General features: G+C 36.7%; 1 protein-coding gene across 11 annotated transcripts in view; it reads right to left on the reverse strand.

The window, feature by feature from the left end:
• TTLL5 (tubulin tyrosine ligase like 5) overlaps positions 1 to 18601 on the reverse strand; it is a 301096-nt gene that overhangs the window by 161524 nt on the left and 120971 nt on the right. For 8 of the 11 annotated variants that reach the window (XM_023184480.2, XM_023184475.2, XM_023184458.2 and 5 more), the window contains one exon: positions 10960 to 11147. In XM_023184480.2, the coding sequence (XP_023040248.2) occupies positions 10960 to 11147 (188 nt within the window). The remainder of the gene's footprint in view (positions 1 to 10959; positions 11148 to 18601) is intronic. The other 3 variants (XM_023184491.2, XM_023184466.2, XM_023184441.2) reach the window with 1 other exon arrangement.

Below are 18601 nucleotides of genomic sequence, written 5' to 3' on the forward strand. Positions count from 1 at the left end.
ATCCTCTTCAAGCTACCTGAGTGGTCCAGATAAAAGGCAAAGCAATTATGTCTCAGAGGATCTCCATCATCTATGAAACAGAGGACAAGTTCCTTCACAGGGCATGAAAGCTCTCCATGAACCAGCCCTTGCCTTCTCGCCCAACTTCATTCCTAGCTAGTCTCTGCTGACTCTCCATCCTGTGACATCCTTAGCCTATCTCTAATTTTCCTACATATGCACAAGCAAGTTTTTATTCTGTAAACTGTTTCTCCCCTTCTGCCATCTACCTGCCTACCTTTAAGATTCAGTTTAGATATAATCTCTTCCAAGAAGGCTAGTTCAGCTTTCTCCCCACTCCCACCCACAAGCTGGGTTTGGGGCCTCTTTTAGTGGTTGTTATTCCCTCAGACTATCTCTGTCATGCATATTCCATGATATTATTATCATCTGTTTATGTAGCTGCTACTATTACAAGAGAATGAGTTATTTCATACTGAGGACTATGTGTTATATCATTCCCATGGCTTAGTACCAAAGCCTGGAAGACTCTTAAGAGCCTAGCAAAATGTTTTTTAAATACTTACATATACACATGCACACACAAACACAATGAAATAAAAAGTTTTGCAGGAAATGCCACTAAAAGTTTTAATAGGCTAAGTAGTTGAAATTATAGGCCAAATATAATGATTTTTCAGAAATACCCAACAACTTCAATTGCCTATACTCATCTTCCAAAATAGGACAAGTAATTTAAATTCAACTTTGCTTAGTTAGTAGAATATCTCTTAACTCCTTGCCCAGAAAGCCAATTAAAGATATATCAGAATTTACGTAATATAATGAAAGCAATGCTCAGAGAAAAATTCATAGCTTTTATATAGTGAAAAAAAAAATACCAAGAATGAATGAAAATAAATTAAGCATCTAACTCAAGGTGGGGAGAAATACCAAAATAGTAGAACAAAGCTAAGGAAAGCAGAAAGAAGGAATAAGTAAAGATAAGGCAAGAAAATAATGAATTAGAAAACAATAAAACAGAATGAATAAACATATCCAGAATAAATCTTATTTTTAAAAGGGGAGAAAATACTAATTAAACCTATTAGAAAAGGGAAAACAAAGAAAAGAAAGCACAAACAGAAAACAGGAATCGAGAATCTGAAAACAGGTAAGAGGAAATAAAAAACATTTAAAGTGATTACTGGACACAAACTTGTTTCTGGTAACAGCTAAGTTTAAGTTTTCAGGCCCTAACTCCAGAGAGAAGAGCAGAACTCTCACCACTTTCTGACTGGAAATCCACCCGTTTCTAGAAAGCTACAGACGTTGTATCACTTGACTCAGTGAGTAAGAAACTAAAGTAAATTTCTTTTTAAACATAACTAGAGAAAAAGGGAAACTGTTGGTAAACAAATATACCAGAATCTATACTAAACCACTATAACATGCTATTAGTTATTTACCAGAAAAGGAATAATCAATGACAGAATTTTCCAAATTCCAAATTAAGGAATCACTTCCTCTGAAGGGAAAGGGTTGAACCTATAATTGAGCTTTGCAACAACAAAGTACAGAGGGTGGGGGAAAGTGGGGATGGTTAATGGGTACAAAAATATAGTTAGCATGAATAAGATCTAGTATTTGATAGCACAACAGGGTGATTACAGTCAACAATAATTTATTGTACATTTTAAAGTAACTAAGAGTATAACTGGATTGTCCATAATACAAAGAAAGGATAAATGCTTGAGGTGATGGATACCTTTACCCTGATATGATCAACACACACTATATGCCTATATCAAAATATCTTATGCACCCCAGGAGATTGGCCTTCTTGGCTGCATGGGAAATGGGTGAGGTCTGCCACTGCTGGCTTTCCCCTGCTTCCCTGGTGACCTGTATGACACAGCAGGGGCAGCCATAATCCCCCTGGGAAAGTAACTCCATGGGCCTGAGAACCATACCCCCATCCCCCACAGCAGCCACAGCAAGCCCTGTCCAAGGAGAGTCTGAGTTCAGGCACACCTAACTCTGCCCCAACCTGATGGTCTTTCTCTACCCGTCCTGGTAGCTAAAGACAAAAGACACAATATCTTGGGAGCTCTATGGCCCCGCCCAGCACCTGAGAAACTTGAATACTTATCCAGGTGACCTCAGGGCAAGCTTCTATCAGCTGATGCTCTCTTGAAAGCGCCACCTTCTGGCTGGAGGCCAAAAAACCACTAGCACAACCAGCATTCAAGAAAACCAGCTCACGAAACAAAACTACAACGAAGGATCCTCACAGAGTCCACAGAGTTCACTCCCCTGCTACCTCCACCAGATTAGGTGCTCGTATCCATGGCTGAGAGACCTGAAGATGGATCACATCACAGGACTCTTCACAGAAACTTGCCAGTACCAACCCAGAGCCCAGCAGCTCTGTTGGGGCACTAGACCCAGAAGGGCAATAATAATCACTGCAGTTTGGCTCTCAGGAAGCCCCATCCCTAGGGGAAGAAGGAGAATACCATATCAAGGAACCAAACAGTGGGACAAAAGAATCTGAACAGCAGCCCTTGAACCCAGATCCTCTGATACAGACTACCCAGATGAGAAGGAACTGGAAAAACAATTCTGGTAATATGACAAGACAAGGTTCTTTAACACTCCCAAAAGATCATACTAGCTCACTAGCAATGGATCCGAAGAAGAAATTTCTAAATTGCCAGAAAAAGAACTCAAAATGTTGATTATTTAGCTACTTAAGGAGGCACCAGGGAAAGGTGGAAACCAATTTAAAGAAACTAAATAATAATAACAATAATAATACAGGATATGGACAAAAAAATCTCCAGGGAAATAGAGACCATCGATAAAAAACAATCATAAATTCTGGAAATAAAAGACACACTTAAAGAGATGCAAAATACACTGGAAAGTTTCAATAATAGAATCAAAAAAGTAGGAGAAAGAACTTCAGAGCTCGAAGACAAGGCTTTTGATTAATCCAATCTAACAAAGACAAAGAAAAAGGAATCCCCAAAAATGAACAAAGCCTCCAAGAAGTTTGGGATTATGTTAAATGACCAAACCTACGAATAACTGGTGTTCCCAAGGAAGAAGAGAAATCCAAGTTTGGAAAACTTATTTGGGGGAATAATTGAGGAGAACTTCCCTGGCCTTGCCAAATATCTAGACATCCAAATAGGAGAAGCTCAAAGAACCTGGGAAATTCATCACAAAAAGATCATCACTTAGACACATAGTCATCAGGTTATCTAAAGTCAAGACAAAGGAAAGACTCTTAAGAGCTATGAGGCAAAAGCATCAGGTAACCTATAAAGGAAAACCTGTTAAATTAACACCAGATTTCTCAGCAGAAACCCTAAAAGCTAGAAGGTAGTGGGGTCCTATGTTTAGCCTCCTTAAACAAAACAATTATAAGCCAAAAATCTTATATCCAGTGAAACTAAGCTTCATAAATGAAGGAAAGATAAAGTCTTTTACAGGCAAACAAACAAATGCTGAGAGAATTAGCTACTACTAAGGCAGCACGACACAAACTGCTAAAGAAAGTTCTATATCTTGAAACAAAACCTCAAAATACACCAAAATAGAACCTCCATAAAGCATAAATCCTACAGGGCCTATAAAACAATAACATAATGCAAAAATCATCAGGTATTCAGGCAACAACTAGCATGATGAACAGAATAGTGCCTCACATCTCAATAATAATGTTGAATGTAAATGGCCTAAATGTTCCCCTTAAAAGATGCTTTAAGAAACTCAACTAACATATAAGTTCAAAACTCACCTAACACATAAACTCACATAAACTTAAGGTAAGGGAGTGAAAAAAGATATTCCACGCAAACGGACACCAAAAGTGAGCAGAAGTAGCTATTCTTATATTCTTATATCAGACAAAACAAACTTTAAAGATCCAAAGCAATAAAAAGACAAAGAGGGACATTATATAATGATAAAAGGACTAGTCCAACAGGAAAATATGACAATCCTAAATATATATGCACCTAACACTGGAGCTCTCAAATTCATAAAACAATTACTACTATATGAGCGGCAAGCCACCCAGGTGCCGAGGCAAGAGATTGAGGGCACAAGCTGTTCCAGTATAATAAAATACATAAAATAAGAATAGTTATACTAGATATAGATAATAGATATGATTATATATGAATATCACTAATCATTAGTCTGTAGCAATTACTCTTTATTCCAATATTATAATAATCCTTGCTCTACAGTTATAACCTAGGAAAAACCAGGCCATACAGAGAGAGCAGCTGAGGAGACATAGTGAGAAGTGACCAGAAGACAAGAGTGTGAGCCTTCTGTTATGCCTGGGCAGGGCCACCAGAGGGCTCCTTGGTCTAGAGGTAACACCAGCGTCTGGGAAGACGCCTGTTACCAAGCGGACCTAGGTCTAGCAGTAGCATCAGTGCCAAGGAAAAGCACCCGCTACTTAGCTGACCGGGAACAGGAGTCTCCCTTTCCCCGGGGGAGTTTAGAGAAGACTCTACTCCTCCACCTCTTGTGGAAAGCCTGACATCAGTCAGGCCCGCCAGCAGTTATCCAGAGGTCTAACCGTCTCCCTGTGACACTGTGCTTCAGCGGTCACGCTCCTAGTCCGCCTTCATATTCCATCCTGTACACCTGGCTCTGCCTTTTGGAAAACAGTAACAAATTAGTGAAAGTGCTAGAAGTCTCTGATATGCAGAAATAATGGCATAGGCTGTGTCCTCTCTCTCTCTCTGTCTCTCCACCTCAGCTGACAAACAGGGAAGGGCCCCCTGTCCAGTGGACACATGACTCATGGGACCTTGCCAATCACTGGAGATGACTCACACTCCTTACCCTGCCCCTTTGTCTTGTATCCAATAAGTATCAGTGCAGCCTGGCATTCGGCGCCACTACTGGTCTCCGCGTCTTGGTGGTAGTGGTCCCCCGGGCCCAGTTGTTTTTTCTTTTATCTCTTTGTCTTGTGTCTTTATTCCTACAATCTCTCGTCTCCGCACACACCGACCCTGTGGGGCTGGACCCTACACTACCAAACCTAAGAAACGAGATAGACAACAACACAGTAATAGTGGGAAACTTCAATATTCCACTGACAGCACTAGGCAGGTCATCAACACAGAAAGTCAACAAAGAGACAATGGACATAAACCATACCCTAGAACAAACAGAGTTAACATATATTTACAGAACATTCTACCCAGTAACTGCAAAATACACATTCAATTCATCAGCACATGAAGTATTCCCCAAGATAGACCATAAGATAGGCCACAAAATGAGTCTCAACAAATTTAAGACAATCAAAATTACATCAAGTACTCTCTCAGACCACAGTGGAATAAAATTGGAAATCAACTCCAAAAGGAACCCTCAACACCATGCAAGTACACGGAAATTAAATAATCTGCTCCTGAATGGTCATTGGGTCAACAATGAAATCAATATGGAAATGTAAAAATTCCTTGAGCTGAATCATAACAGTGACACAACCTATCAAAATCTCTGGGACACAGCAAAAGTGGTGCTAAGAGGAAAGTTCATAGCATTAAATGCCTACATCAAAAAGCCTGAAACAGCTCAAATAGACAATCTAAGGTCACATCTCAGAGACCTAGAGTAACAAGAACAAACCAAACCAAAATCCAGCAGAAGAAAACAAATAACAAAGATCAAAGCATAGCTAAATAAAATTGAAACAAAAAAATCCAATACAAAAGATAAATGAAACAAAAATCTGGTTCTTTGGAAAAAAAAAAAAAAAGATAGACCACTAGCAAGATTAACCAAGAAAAGAAGACAGAAGATCCAAATAAACTCAATTAGAAATGAAATAAGAGATAGTACAACCAATACCACAGAAATACAAAAGATCACGCAAGGATACTATGAACACCTTTATGTGCACAAACTACAAAACCTAGAGGAGATGGATAAATTCCTGGAAATATACAACCCTTCTAGACTAAACCAGGAAGAAATAGAAACTCAGAACAGATAATAACAAGCAGCAAGATTGAAATGGTAATTTAAAAATTGCCAATAAAAAAAAGCCCAGGACCAGATGGATTCACAGCTGAATTCCATCAGGCATTCAAGAAGAATTGAGACGAATCTTATTGAAACTATTCCAAAAGACAGAGAAAAAGAGAATCCTCCCTAAATAATTCTATAAAGCCAGTAACACTCTAATACCGAAATCAGGAAAGGACATTAACAAAAAAAGAAAACTACAGACCAATCTGTTTGATGAATACAGATGCAAAAATTCCAAACAAAATTCTAGGTTGGTGCACAAGTAATTGAGGTTTCTGCCACTAACCTAATCCAACAGAATATCAAAAAGATAATCCACCATAATCAAGTGGGTTTCATACCAGGGATGCAGGCATGGTTTAACATACGCAAGTCAATAAATGTGATATACCACATACACAGAATCAAAGACAAAAATCACACGGTCATCTCAATAGACACAGAAAAAGCATCCAACAAAATCCAGCATCCCATCATGATTAAAACCCTCAGCAAAATCGGCATAAAATGGACATACCTTAGGGTAATAAAAGCCATCTATGACAAACCCACAGCCAACACTATACTGAATGTGGAAAAGTTGAATATATTCCCCTTGAAAACTGGAACAAGACAAGAATGCCCATTTCACCACTTCTATTCAACATAGTTCTAGAAGTCCTAGCCAAAGCAATCAGACAAGAGAAATAAAGGGCGTTCAAATCATTAAAGAAGAAGTCAAACTGTTGCTGTTTGCCAATGTTGCTGTTTGCAAATACCTAGAAAACCATAAAGGCTCATCCAAAAAGCTCCTAGATCTAATAAATTCAGTAAAGTTTCAGGATACAAAATCAACGTACACAAATCAGTAGCACTGCTATACACCAACAGCCACCAAGCTAAGAATCAAATCGAGAATTTAACACCTTTTACAACAGCTGCAAAAAATAAAATAAAATACTTAGGAATATACCTAACCAAAGACATGAAAGACCTCTACAAGGAAAACTACAAAACACTGCTGAAAGAAATCATAGATAACACAAACAAATGGAAACACATCCCATGCTCATGGATGGGTAGAATCAATATTGTGAAAATGACCACACTGCCAAAAGCAATCTACAAATTCAGCAATTTAATACCATCATCATCCTTCACAGAACTAGAAAAAACAATCCTGAAATTCATATGGAACCAAAAAAGAGGCTGCATAGCCAAAACACGACCAAGCAAAAAGAACAAATCTAGAGGCATCACATTACCCAAATTCAAACTATACTACAAGGATATAGTTACCAAAACAGCATGGTACTTGCATAAAAACAGGCACATAGACCAATAGAACAGAATAGAGAACCCAGAAATAAAGTCAAATACTTAATAGCCAACTGATCTTTGACAAAGCAAACAAAAACGTAACCTGAGGAAAGGACACCCCATTCAACAAATGGTGCTAGGATAACTGGCAAGCCACATGTAGAAGAATGAAACTGGATCCTCATCTCTCACCTTATACGAAAATCAACTCCAGATAGATGAAAGACTCAAATCTAAGACCTGAAACCATAAAAATTCCAGAAGATAACATCAGAAAAACCCTTCTAGACATTGGCTTAGGCAAAGACCTCATGGCCAAGAACCCAAAAGCAAATGCAACAAAAACAAAGATAAATAGACAGAATTTAATTAAACTAAAAAGTTTCTGAAGGCAAAAGAAATAATCAGCAGAGTAAACAGACAACCCACACAGTGGGAGAAAATCTTCACAAACTATGCATCTGACAAAGGACTAATAGCCAGAATCTACAAGGAACTAAAGAAAAAATCAGCAAGAAAAAAACAATCCCATCAAAAAGGCTAAGGACATGAATAGACAATTCTCAAAAGAAGATACACAAATGTCCAACAAATATATGAAAAAATGTTCAACATCACTAATTATCAGGGAAATGCAAATCAAAATCACAATGTAATACTACCTTACTCCTGCAAGAATGGCCATAATTAAAAAATAAAAAAATAATAGATGCTGACATGGAAGTGGTGAAAAGGGAACACTTTTACACCGTTGGTGGGAATGTCAACTAGTACAACCATTATGGAAAACAGCATGGAGATTCCTTAAAGAACTAAAAGTAGATCTACCATTTGATCCAGTAATCCCACTACTGGTATCCACCCAGAGGAAAAGAAGTCATTATATGAAAAAGATACTTGCACATGCATATTTATAGCAACACGATTTGCAATTGCAAAAATATGGAACCAGCCCAAATGTCTATCAATCAATGAGTAGATAAAGAAAATGTGGTGTGTATATATATACACCATGGAATACTACTCATTCATAAAAAGGAACAAAATAATGGTATTCGCAGCAACCTGGAGGGAGCTGGAGACCATTATTCTAAGTAAAGTAACTCAGGAATGGAAAACCAAACATCATATGTTCTCACTTATAAGTAGGAGCTAAGCTATGAGGACACAAAGGCACAAGAATTATATAATGGACTTTGGGAACTTGAGGGGAAGGGTGGGAGGAGGGTGAGGAATAAAAGACTGCACACTGGTTACAGTGTACACTACTTGGGTGATAGGTGCACCAAAATCTTGGAAATCACCACTAAAGAGTTTATCCATGTAACCAAACACCACCAATTCCCCCCAAAAAAACTACTGAAATAAAAAAAATCATATGCACCCCATAAATATACACACCTACTATGTACCCACAATAATTTTTGAAAAACTACTAAAAAGTACACTTCATCTAAAAACTTGTTTCTAACCAAATTAGAAGCCATTTACTACTGAAAGCCTTTTATGGCTGAAATAACAATATTTTCCACATACATTGCATTTACAGGTTTTGCTTAATATTCTCATGACCCTGTTGTATTTTCCTCATCAATCAATGAAGACCCTGAGGTTAAGAGAAGTTGAGTGAACTGCTCAAGATCACACAGCTAGTCAGTGGCAGGAGAACAGTGGAGTGAATTGCCCAAGATCATACGGCTTGTCAGTGTCAGGAGAAGAGTAGAGTGAACTGTCCAAGATTACACAGCCAGTCAGTGTCAGGAGAAGAGTTGAGTGAACTGTCCAAGATCACACAGCTAATCAGTGGCAGAACAGTGGCATGAACTGTCAAAGATCATACAGGAGTCAGTGTCAAAATAACAATGGAGTGAACTGCTCAAGATCACACAGGAGTCAGTGGCAAGTCTGTGGATGGCTAATCCAGCTCTTTCTGCACTACTCCATCCTGCTTATTACATCCTACAGCACCTCCCTCAGTACTGTACCAAGCACTGACCACCCTACTACCAAGACTCTAAAAGTTAACACTGACATCTAATGGCAAGTTCATATCCCTACAAACCATAGTCTACTGGACTTTTAACTCACTAGCACTGAAGTTCTTTATAGACGAAAAAAATGAACTGAAGGGGGATGACTTCCCAATCAGGATACAGTCACCTTGGATTCCCACAAGATTAGGATCTTTTCACTTTGTAGGCTTTGCAGTCTAGCAAACGATAGGAGCTAGAAATAGGTAAGCACTTTTTTTTTTTTTTTTTTTTTTTTTTACTACAATCACAAAATCTGAATGTCTTGGTGCTCCTAGCTGTCCATTTATAAACTGGAAACATATAATCTAGTTAGTGACCCAATGATAAAAGTGTAGCAGAGCGCTGGCCTTTCCCGTCTCATAGCCACTTAATTGGAAAATTCCTTCCCATCGTATCTCGGTATCCCATTCCCTCTTCCCATCATTCTGTCACTAAAACCTAACTATCCAACTCCCTCCAAGAATCAACGTTGTTCTTGTAGCGTTCTTTGCTTCCTATTTCACATTAGGCCTTCTTTACTCCCTTCAAACAACTAAGGATTTGAGAAAGACAATAATTACTGCTTCACATGCTGGGATGAGGCTGAAGCAAAACTAAGTCCATGAGACGCTTAGCTTTAGTTTTAGTCCTAAATTTTATACAGAGAAGCAGGGTACCACCAGGGAGCAGTGTGTTGCCTACTTTTAGCATGTACTTAAAGTAATTTTCAGCTTCACTTTTTTCGAGACTTGATTATCACTACAGAGTTACTACCAGTTAAGGAATCTGGCACATCAACAACTAGCAAAATATAACTGTGGAGTTAAATTACGATAATTCCTTTGGAGGACTTTGATGCCATTTAGCATTAAGGAATAAGAGATATGGCTTTTCCTTCAATTAAACACCACAGGGATAACCAAGAAGAAGGACAAAGAGAACTCACAGAGCTCTTGAAAGTGCCATCTACCTTCACTGTGTTGCAAGATTGTTAGTATCTATATAGCATAAGGACAATATCCTGTTATTTATTTCTATCCACCCAGCTTGTTGAATGACCTTGATCACATAACTTCTTTCAGCCTCAGGTCCTTCCATCTGTAAAATGGGGAGAATGATATTATATTGGATAAGGGTATAATAAAATATGAAATTAATCAGTTACCCATAAAACATCCTGAGATCATGAAATAAAAGGCAGTACAGAAAAAAAAAATTTTTTTAAGGGTAATGTTATAAAATTGTGGTAAAAAGATTTATAAGACTAGAACTCAATGGAAAATTTTACCAAAGAAAAGAACTTATTTTTAAAGATCCTTTAAAATTATATTTACAGACGAACATTCAAGTCTGTTTATCCATGAAATAGGTACATTATATCCAGTAGCAGACTTACTTCACAATGCCTGTAACAGAAAGTTATTTTCTTTAAATTTGAAGAGGAAACACTTGATCCTTTAGCTTGAAACCAACTATTAATAATAGTCATTCAAGAAGCATCAGTATATGGGAATAGTAAAGACAGGGAACGACAAAGTACCCTGTCACTAATTCTATCCTTAGGTCCAAAGAGTTCTTGGGCACCCCAGACCATCCGTACCTGTTGGGTGAGGAGGTTGATGTGGCTGGATGGAGAATACTGTCTCGCTGCCTGCTTCTCAGCTAGCCGCTGAAGTTCTGCTGTAACCATACTTTGGTTGTATCGTTTACTATACAAAGAAGCATCTTCTCCCTCTTTTTGTGTTTTGGCTATTCCTGAATGATGCTTGTTTAGATAGCACGATCCTGCTAAAACGGAGAGAAGTTTTTACTCATTTAGGAAAAAAAGCCCTGAAAAAAAAAACAGGATAATGACAGAAATCTCACGTCAACAGATACTTTACCGAACCCTAGGGATCTGTAATAATATAGGAGAAATAAGCCATCTTCAAATGATCACAAAAATAAATGGTTCCCATAACCTAGAAACTCTTCCTATTACCAAACTGCCACATGCATTATTTATTAATGTGTTTTTGCTTATAATGAATGTTTCACAAAGAAGAATTTTCATTACATGTAATGGGGAATAACCAATCCTAGAATTTGCTAATCTTACTGAATAAAAAATATATCTTTGAAACTCATAATTCTTATTTGTTTTTCTTGTTGTGTAACTATACTTGTCAACAGTCTGTGGCATCCACTGTCAAATCACCTATAACAGAAAGCTCAAAAGGGAAACGGGGATAAAAGCAAAATGGAGTATAATGAGAAAAATAACAATAACCTTATATTTTCAAACGGCTGATTTCCCTTTCAGATTTAAATTTTCTTCTTTCAACTGTAATATCAGAGCATTCTATTATTTAAGCATTGAAATTCTGGCCAAAAAAAAATACTTAAAATCAAGATTCAGCTGAGCATGGTGGCTCATGCTTGTAGTCCCAGTTACTTGGGAGGCTGAGGCAGGAGGATCGCTTAAGCCCAGGAGTTCAAGGTTACAGTGAACTATGATCATGCCACTGCACTCCAGCCTGTGTGACAGAAAGAGAACCCGTCTCTAAAAATAAAATGAAATAAAAATTCACATTTTCCCTGATTGTAAAAGTCACCTCTTTGAAAAAAATTTTTAAACTCAGAAAAGTAGAAATAACATAACCTATTTCCTTTCTGTCTTTTTAAAATTAATGCTAATATAACAGTGATCATTCTGCATATACAACTGACTTTCTAAATCTGTAACTTTTTCATGTTTACTATATTATTTAGTACATACAAAATATTTATAATAGCTGTATATATAGTTATAAGCATATTGTAATGAACACCTGTGAGCTTAATACCCAACTTAGGAATTACATTATCAACAATATGCACTAACCTAAGTGCTTGTTCCTCCCCATTCCTAATCTCCCCTTATCAATCATTCTTTTTTTAAAAAACAAAAAGTTTTATCAAATATATTTGTGTGTATATGCATATACAAACAAAATACCAGAAAACTTTGCTTGTTTTTGAGATCTACAAAAATGGTATCCTACTATAGATATTTCCTGGGACTTGCTCTGTTATTCAACACTACTCTTCCAAGATTTATCCTAGCTAAATATAGCTGAAAATCATTCATTTTCCTTGCTGTCTGGCATTCCATTTTGTAAATACACCACAACTTATTTTTCTATTCCCCTATCAATGGCTATTGTGGTTATTGCAAGCATATTGCCATTATAAACAATGCAGCCATAAACACTCTTGCACACATCTGCTGGCACACATGTAGAAGAGCTCCTCTTGTATATGCCCAGGAGAGGAATTGTTGGGTCACAAAGTATGTAAATTTTCAAGTTCATGTAGTAATACCAAAGTGGTTTTTTGTTTTGTTTCGTTTTGTTTTTTTGAGACAGAGTCTTGCTCTGTCGCCCAAGCTGGAGTGCAGGTGTGATCTCGGCTCGCTGCAAGCTCTGCCTCCTGGGTTCACGACATTCTCCCGCCTCAGTCTCCCAAGTAGCTGGGACTACAGGTGCCCGCCACCATGCCCAGATAATTTTTTTATTTTTTATATTTAGTAAAGGTGGGATTTCACAGTGTTAGCCAGGATGGTCTCAATCTCCCGACCTTGTGATCGGTCTGCCTTGGCCTCCCAAAGTGCTGGGATTACAAGTGTGAGCCACCACACCCGGCCCCAAAGTGGTACTTTTTTACACTCCGACAAACAAAAGAAAAACATCCCTGGGCCGGGAACGGTGGCTCACACCTGTAATCACAGCACTTTGGGAGGCTGAGGCAGGAGGACCACTTCAGCACAGAAGTTTGAGACCAGAGTAGGCAGCAAAGTGAGATCTCTTCTCTACAAAAAATTAGATGGGTGTGGGGACATGGGCCTATAGTCCCAGTTACTCAGGAGACTGGTGTGAGGATTGCTTAAGCCCTGGGAGGTCAAGGTGGCAGTGAGCCATGATTGCACCACTAAACTCCAGCATGGGTAACAGAGTGAGACCCTGTCTCAAATTTAAAAAAGAAAGAAAATTCCTGTTGATCTATAGCCTCTTCAACACTTAGTATTGTCAAGTGTCTTAATAATTCCCATTGTAGTCTTCATGTACCTGATTAATAATGATGTTGAACATGTTACCTCTTTTCTGGTATCATTTTTCTATTGGGCTATCTTTTTCTTATTGACTTATATGACTTGTGCTTTTGTTTTTACTTTTGCTCCATACAATAAGTTCTTAATGATGGTCTCCTTTATCTTATTATTTTATTTCATTATGGAAGTTTTTTATCTGAAATTGATTTTATAAATGGTGTGAGGCAGGGATCTAATTTCATCTTTCTCTGTGGGGATAACCAACAACCCCAGAAGCATTTATTGAGAAATCTCTCGCTTTCCTCTGATCTACAATGCCATCTCTGTCATACATCAAAGTTCCATCTTCCTGTGTGATTGTTTCTAACTTTCTATTCTTTTCCACTGGTCAATCTGTTTACACATTTGCCAATACCACACTGTCTTAAGTATCAGACTTTTATATTAATAAGGTGCTCCTCCACCTTATTTTTCTTTTTCAGTAGGTTCTCACTATTCTTGGCTCTTTGCCTTTCTATTATCATTTTAGAACAGGCTTACCAAATTCAATGACACACTTATTGAGATTTTGGTTGGAAATGTATTGAATACAGAGATTAATGTGATGAAAATGGAAACTTTGATGATATTGAGTCTTCCTATGCATGTACGTGGTATATTTATTTAAATTTAATTATTTAAATTTTCATTTATTTATTTAAATTTTCATTAATCTCTAATATCTATGTCTTTCAATGTAGTCTTATAAAACTTCCTTTCTTTTCTAAATGTATTCCTAGGTGACACAGCTTTTATGCTATTATTAGTGACATTTTAAAAAACATTTTTATTGGTGGTGATGGCTGTAAAATAATGTGACTGTACTGAATGCCACTGAACTTAAAATAGTTCAAATGGTAAATTATATGCTATTTACATTTTGCTACAATCAAAAAATTGTTTTCTATCACTTCTGGCAAGCAATTTTGAAAGCAATTAACTTTTTAATATTAATCTTATGCTACAATAACTATTTCTAAAATGCATCTGTAATTATTTTGTTTTCTATGTAGACAATATATTATCTGCAATTACACAATTTTGTTTCCTCTTTTTTTTTTTTTTTTTTTTTGAGACGGAGTCTCGCTCTGTCGCCCAGGCTGGAGTGCAGTGGCCGGATCTCAGCTCACTGCAAGCTCCGCCTCCCGGGTTTACACCATTCTCCTGCCTCAGCCTCCCGAGTAGCTGGGACTACAGGTGCCCGCCACCTCGCCCGGCTAGTTTTTTGTATTTTTAGTAGAGACGGGGTTTCACCGTGTTAGCCAGGATGGTCTCGATCTCCTGACCTCATGATCCGCCCGTCTCAGCCTCCCTAAGTGCTGGGATTACAGGCTTGAGCCACCGCGCCCGGCCTATGTGTCCTCTTTTTTGATGCTTATGCTTACACTTGATCTTAACCAAAAGGCCAAGAAGTGATGATCTTTAATGCTTATAATTTCTTTTTCTTATCTTACTATGTTGGTTCTGATCTCTAGTAAAATACTGGACAGAAGGAATATTAGTGGGCATCCTTACTTGTTCTTAATGTTAAAGAGAATGCTTTCAACGTTTCCTTATTTAGACTGATAGCTCTAGTAGGTTTTTAGCAGATACCCTTTAACAGGTTAAGAGAGTCTCCTCTTCCTAATGAGCTGAGAGTTATCATCATGAATGAGTGCAGAATTTTATCAAATTCTTTTTCTGCATGTACCATGACGAAGAATATGGTTTTTTCTTTAATCTATTATATTAATATGGCGAAAGATATTTATAGGTTTACTAATGTTAAACCCCTCTTACATTCCTTGAATAAACTTGCTCATGGCGTACTATGTCTTTTAGATGTTGCTAGAGTTGACTGGCTTTTATTTTGATTCAAATTTTTGCATTTATGTTCATAAACAAAGCCAGTCTGTAATTTTCCTTTTTAATACTTTCCTTAACTGGTTCTATTATTAAGATAAAACTAGCCATACAGAATAACTTGAGGAAAAGTATCTCTTTTTCCACACTCCAGAAGAGTTTTTTAAAATATATTAAAATTATCTACCACTTGAAAGATTAGAACTTACCCATAAATCTAGGCCTTACGTTTTCTTTAAGACTTTCAACTACTGTATCACTTATTTTAATGCTTATAGGACTATTCAGACTTTCTTCACCTTCTTGAGTCAATTTTACATAAGTTATAATTTGTATGAGTTTGGTCCATTTTATGTAAGCTTTCAATTTTATTGGAATAAAGTTAACAAGATTATTTTTGTCATTTTGGGTGTATTTATATTTTCTATGTCTGCTTTTCTATTCCTTATATTATTTACCCATGTCTTCTTTATTATTTCTTTATCCTTTATTTAGATTTATGATACTGTTGTTTTTATAATGTCTAAAGCCAGACATTTAGCACATTAATTTCCAGCCTGTCTTCTTTTCAAATATAAGTTTTTATTTATTTATTTATTTATTTATTTATTTATTCTTAGAGATGGGATTTCGCTATGTTGCCCAGACTGGTCTCAAACTCCTGCGCTCTAGGAATCCTCCTGCCTCAGCCTCCCAGGGAGCTGGGACTACAGGTGCACACCAACTATAATTATTTAAGCCAGTAAATTTCCCTTCAAATACTGATTTGCATTGCTCTCTACTTATTTGGACATACAACTTTTTCATTATCATTCAGTTCTAACACTTAATAATTTACTTCCATTAAGATTTCTTCTTTGACTCTTAAATTTTGAAATACATGGGGGTTTCTTCTATATCTTTTTGTTACTGGCTTTCAACTTAATTGCAGTGTGGACAAAGAATGTGGCTGTGTGATATCATGTCTCTGCAGTTTGTTCTCTTGTTTATGATGTAGGATACGACAGATTTTTATAAATATATCATGTATGCTTGAGGTGTTTTATCTAATTATTGAGTGCACAGTCCTATATATTACAAATAAATAAACTTATCTCCTTGTTCAAATCCTCTTTATCCTTTTGCGTTTTAAAAATCTGTTTAGTGTATTAATAATTAATAGAAGTATGTGGAAATCACCCACTAAGACAGTGGATTTATACATTCTTCGTGTGGTTGTTTCCATTTTTGTGTTACATATTTGGAGGCTATTTTATTATTTGCAGATACTTTTAGAATTGTTAAACTTTTGACTGAACTGAACTTTTTGTCATTATGTAGTTACTCCTTATCTGTAAGAAAATTTTATATCTTCAAGCCTATTTTATCACGCATTAATGCAACCATACCAACTTTCTTCTGGTTGGTACTTATCTGGTGTTTCTTTCTTCAATTTTTTACTTTTTAACATTCTGTGTCCTTAAACTTAGGTGTGCCTCTGGTAAGCAGCATATAGTTGGATTTTAAAAATCTGTCAAGTTTAACCTATTTATGTTTATTTGATTCTTGATATATTTGGACTTGATTTACCAGGTTTTTTGTTTTGTTTTTAGTAGTTAGAGTCTTGCTCTCTTGCCTAGGCTGGAGTATAGTGGTGTGATCTTGGCTCACTGCAACCTCTGCCTCCTGGGTTCAAGTGATTCTCTTGCCTCAACCTCTTGAGTAGCTGGGACTACAGGCCGGAGGCACCACGCCTAGTTGATTTTTGTATTTTTAGTAGAGGTTGGGTTTTACCATGTTGGCCAGGCTGGTCTCGAACTCCTGACCTCAAGAGATCTGCCCATCTCGGCCTCTGAAAGTGCTGGGATTACAGGCGTAAGCTACTGTGCCCGGCCAATTTACTATGTTTTAAATTTCTATTTATCTGGCTTTTTCTATGCTTCTTGCTTGCATACACCTAAATTTCTGCATGTTTTTTATCCGCAATTCATTTTTCTTCTCCTCGTAAGATTAGAATTTATACTTTTATTCTTTTAGTGATGACCTTTGAAATTTGATGCTGCATATTTAACTTTAAAAAGTCTGTAGTAAAATAAAATCTTACTCTTATTCCAAAAGCATTCAATTACCACAGAAAAATTTAACTCCAATCAATTATAGGCTGTTGTAAATTACATATTTTTGTCCGTATATTGCCGTCTACTACTGTTTAATCCATTCAGAATATGTTCTCTGACTACAGTGGAAATAAGCTACAAACCAATTATAAAAATAAAGAATCCCAACTACCTGAAAATTAAATAATATATTTATAAATAATCCAAGAGTCAAAAAAGAAATCACAACAGATATCAGAAAATATTTATGAACTGACCAACTTCTTTTGCTCCCTATACTTTTCTTGGAAAGGATCAAAAGGGAGAGTTTTGAAAAAGTTTTTCTGATAACACAGGCCACCGAAGACATTGATCTTACTGAATTTCTTACATGGGGAAAAAACAGTTCAAACCAGAACATTACTGATCATTATAATTACTGATTTTAGAAAATTAAATCACAACAACGATGATTACCCAGAATTAGCAGAGATATATATATATGCATATAGTCGTATTTATGACTTATTAAAGCGGATCATTTAATATCTCTGACTCAAGCTGTCTATTAAAATATCCATTTCATTTGAAATCAGGTATTAAGAAATATAGACTGGCTATTTATAAAACATGTCTTAGCTGTAACTCACCTTAACATAGCTATTACTAGTGTTTAAATCTTGACTGATGTTAAGATACTCCCCACATTGATCCACAGATAATAATCCTATCAAAATCCCATCTGCCTTTTCTTGAGGAAATTGACAAGCTGATCCTAAAATTCATATGAAAATGCAAGGGATCCAGAACAGCCTAAACAATCTTGAAAAAGAAGAGTGAAGTTGGAACAATCATCCTTGGTGATTTCAAAACTTACTCTAATGCTGTAGCAATAAAGACAACGTGATATTGGCATAAGGTCAGACTTATAGGTCAATGGAATAAAACTGTGGCCTTAAAAATAAACCTTTACATTCATAATTAATTGATTTTTGAGAAGAGTGCCAAGACAATCCCATGGGGAAACAATACTCTTTTCCACAAATGATGCTGATATAACTGAATATCCACATGCAGAAGAATGAAGTTAGACCCTTACATTATACCATACAGAAAAATTAACTCAAAATGGACAAAAGACCTAAGTGTAAGAGCCTAAACTATAAAACATAATTGGGGCTGGGCACAGTGGCTCACGCCTGCAATCCCAACACTTT

This window comes from Piliocolobus tephrosceles, chromosome 6 (assembly GCF_002776525.5).
Source record: "Piliocolobus tephrosceles isolate RC106 chromosome 6, ASM277652v3, whole genome shotgun sequence".
Taxonomy (NCBI): Eukaryota; Metazoa; Chordata; class Mammalia; order Primates; family Cercopithecidae; genus Piliocolobus; species Piliocolobus tephrosceles.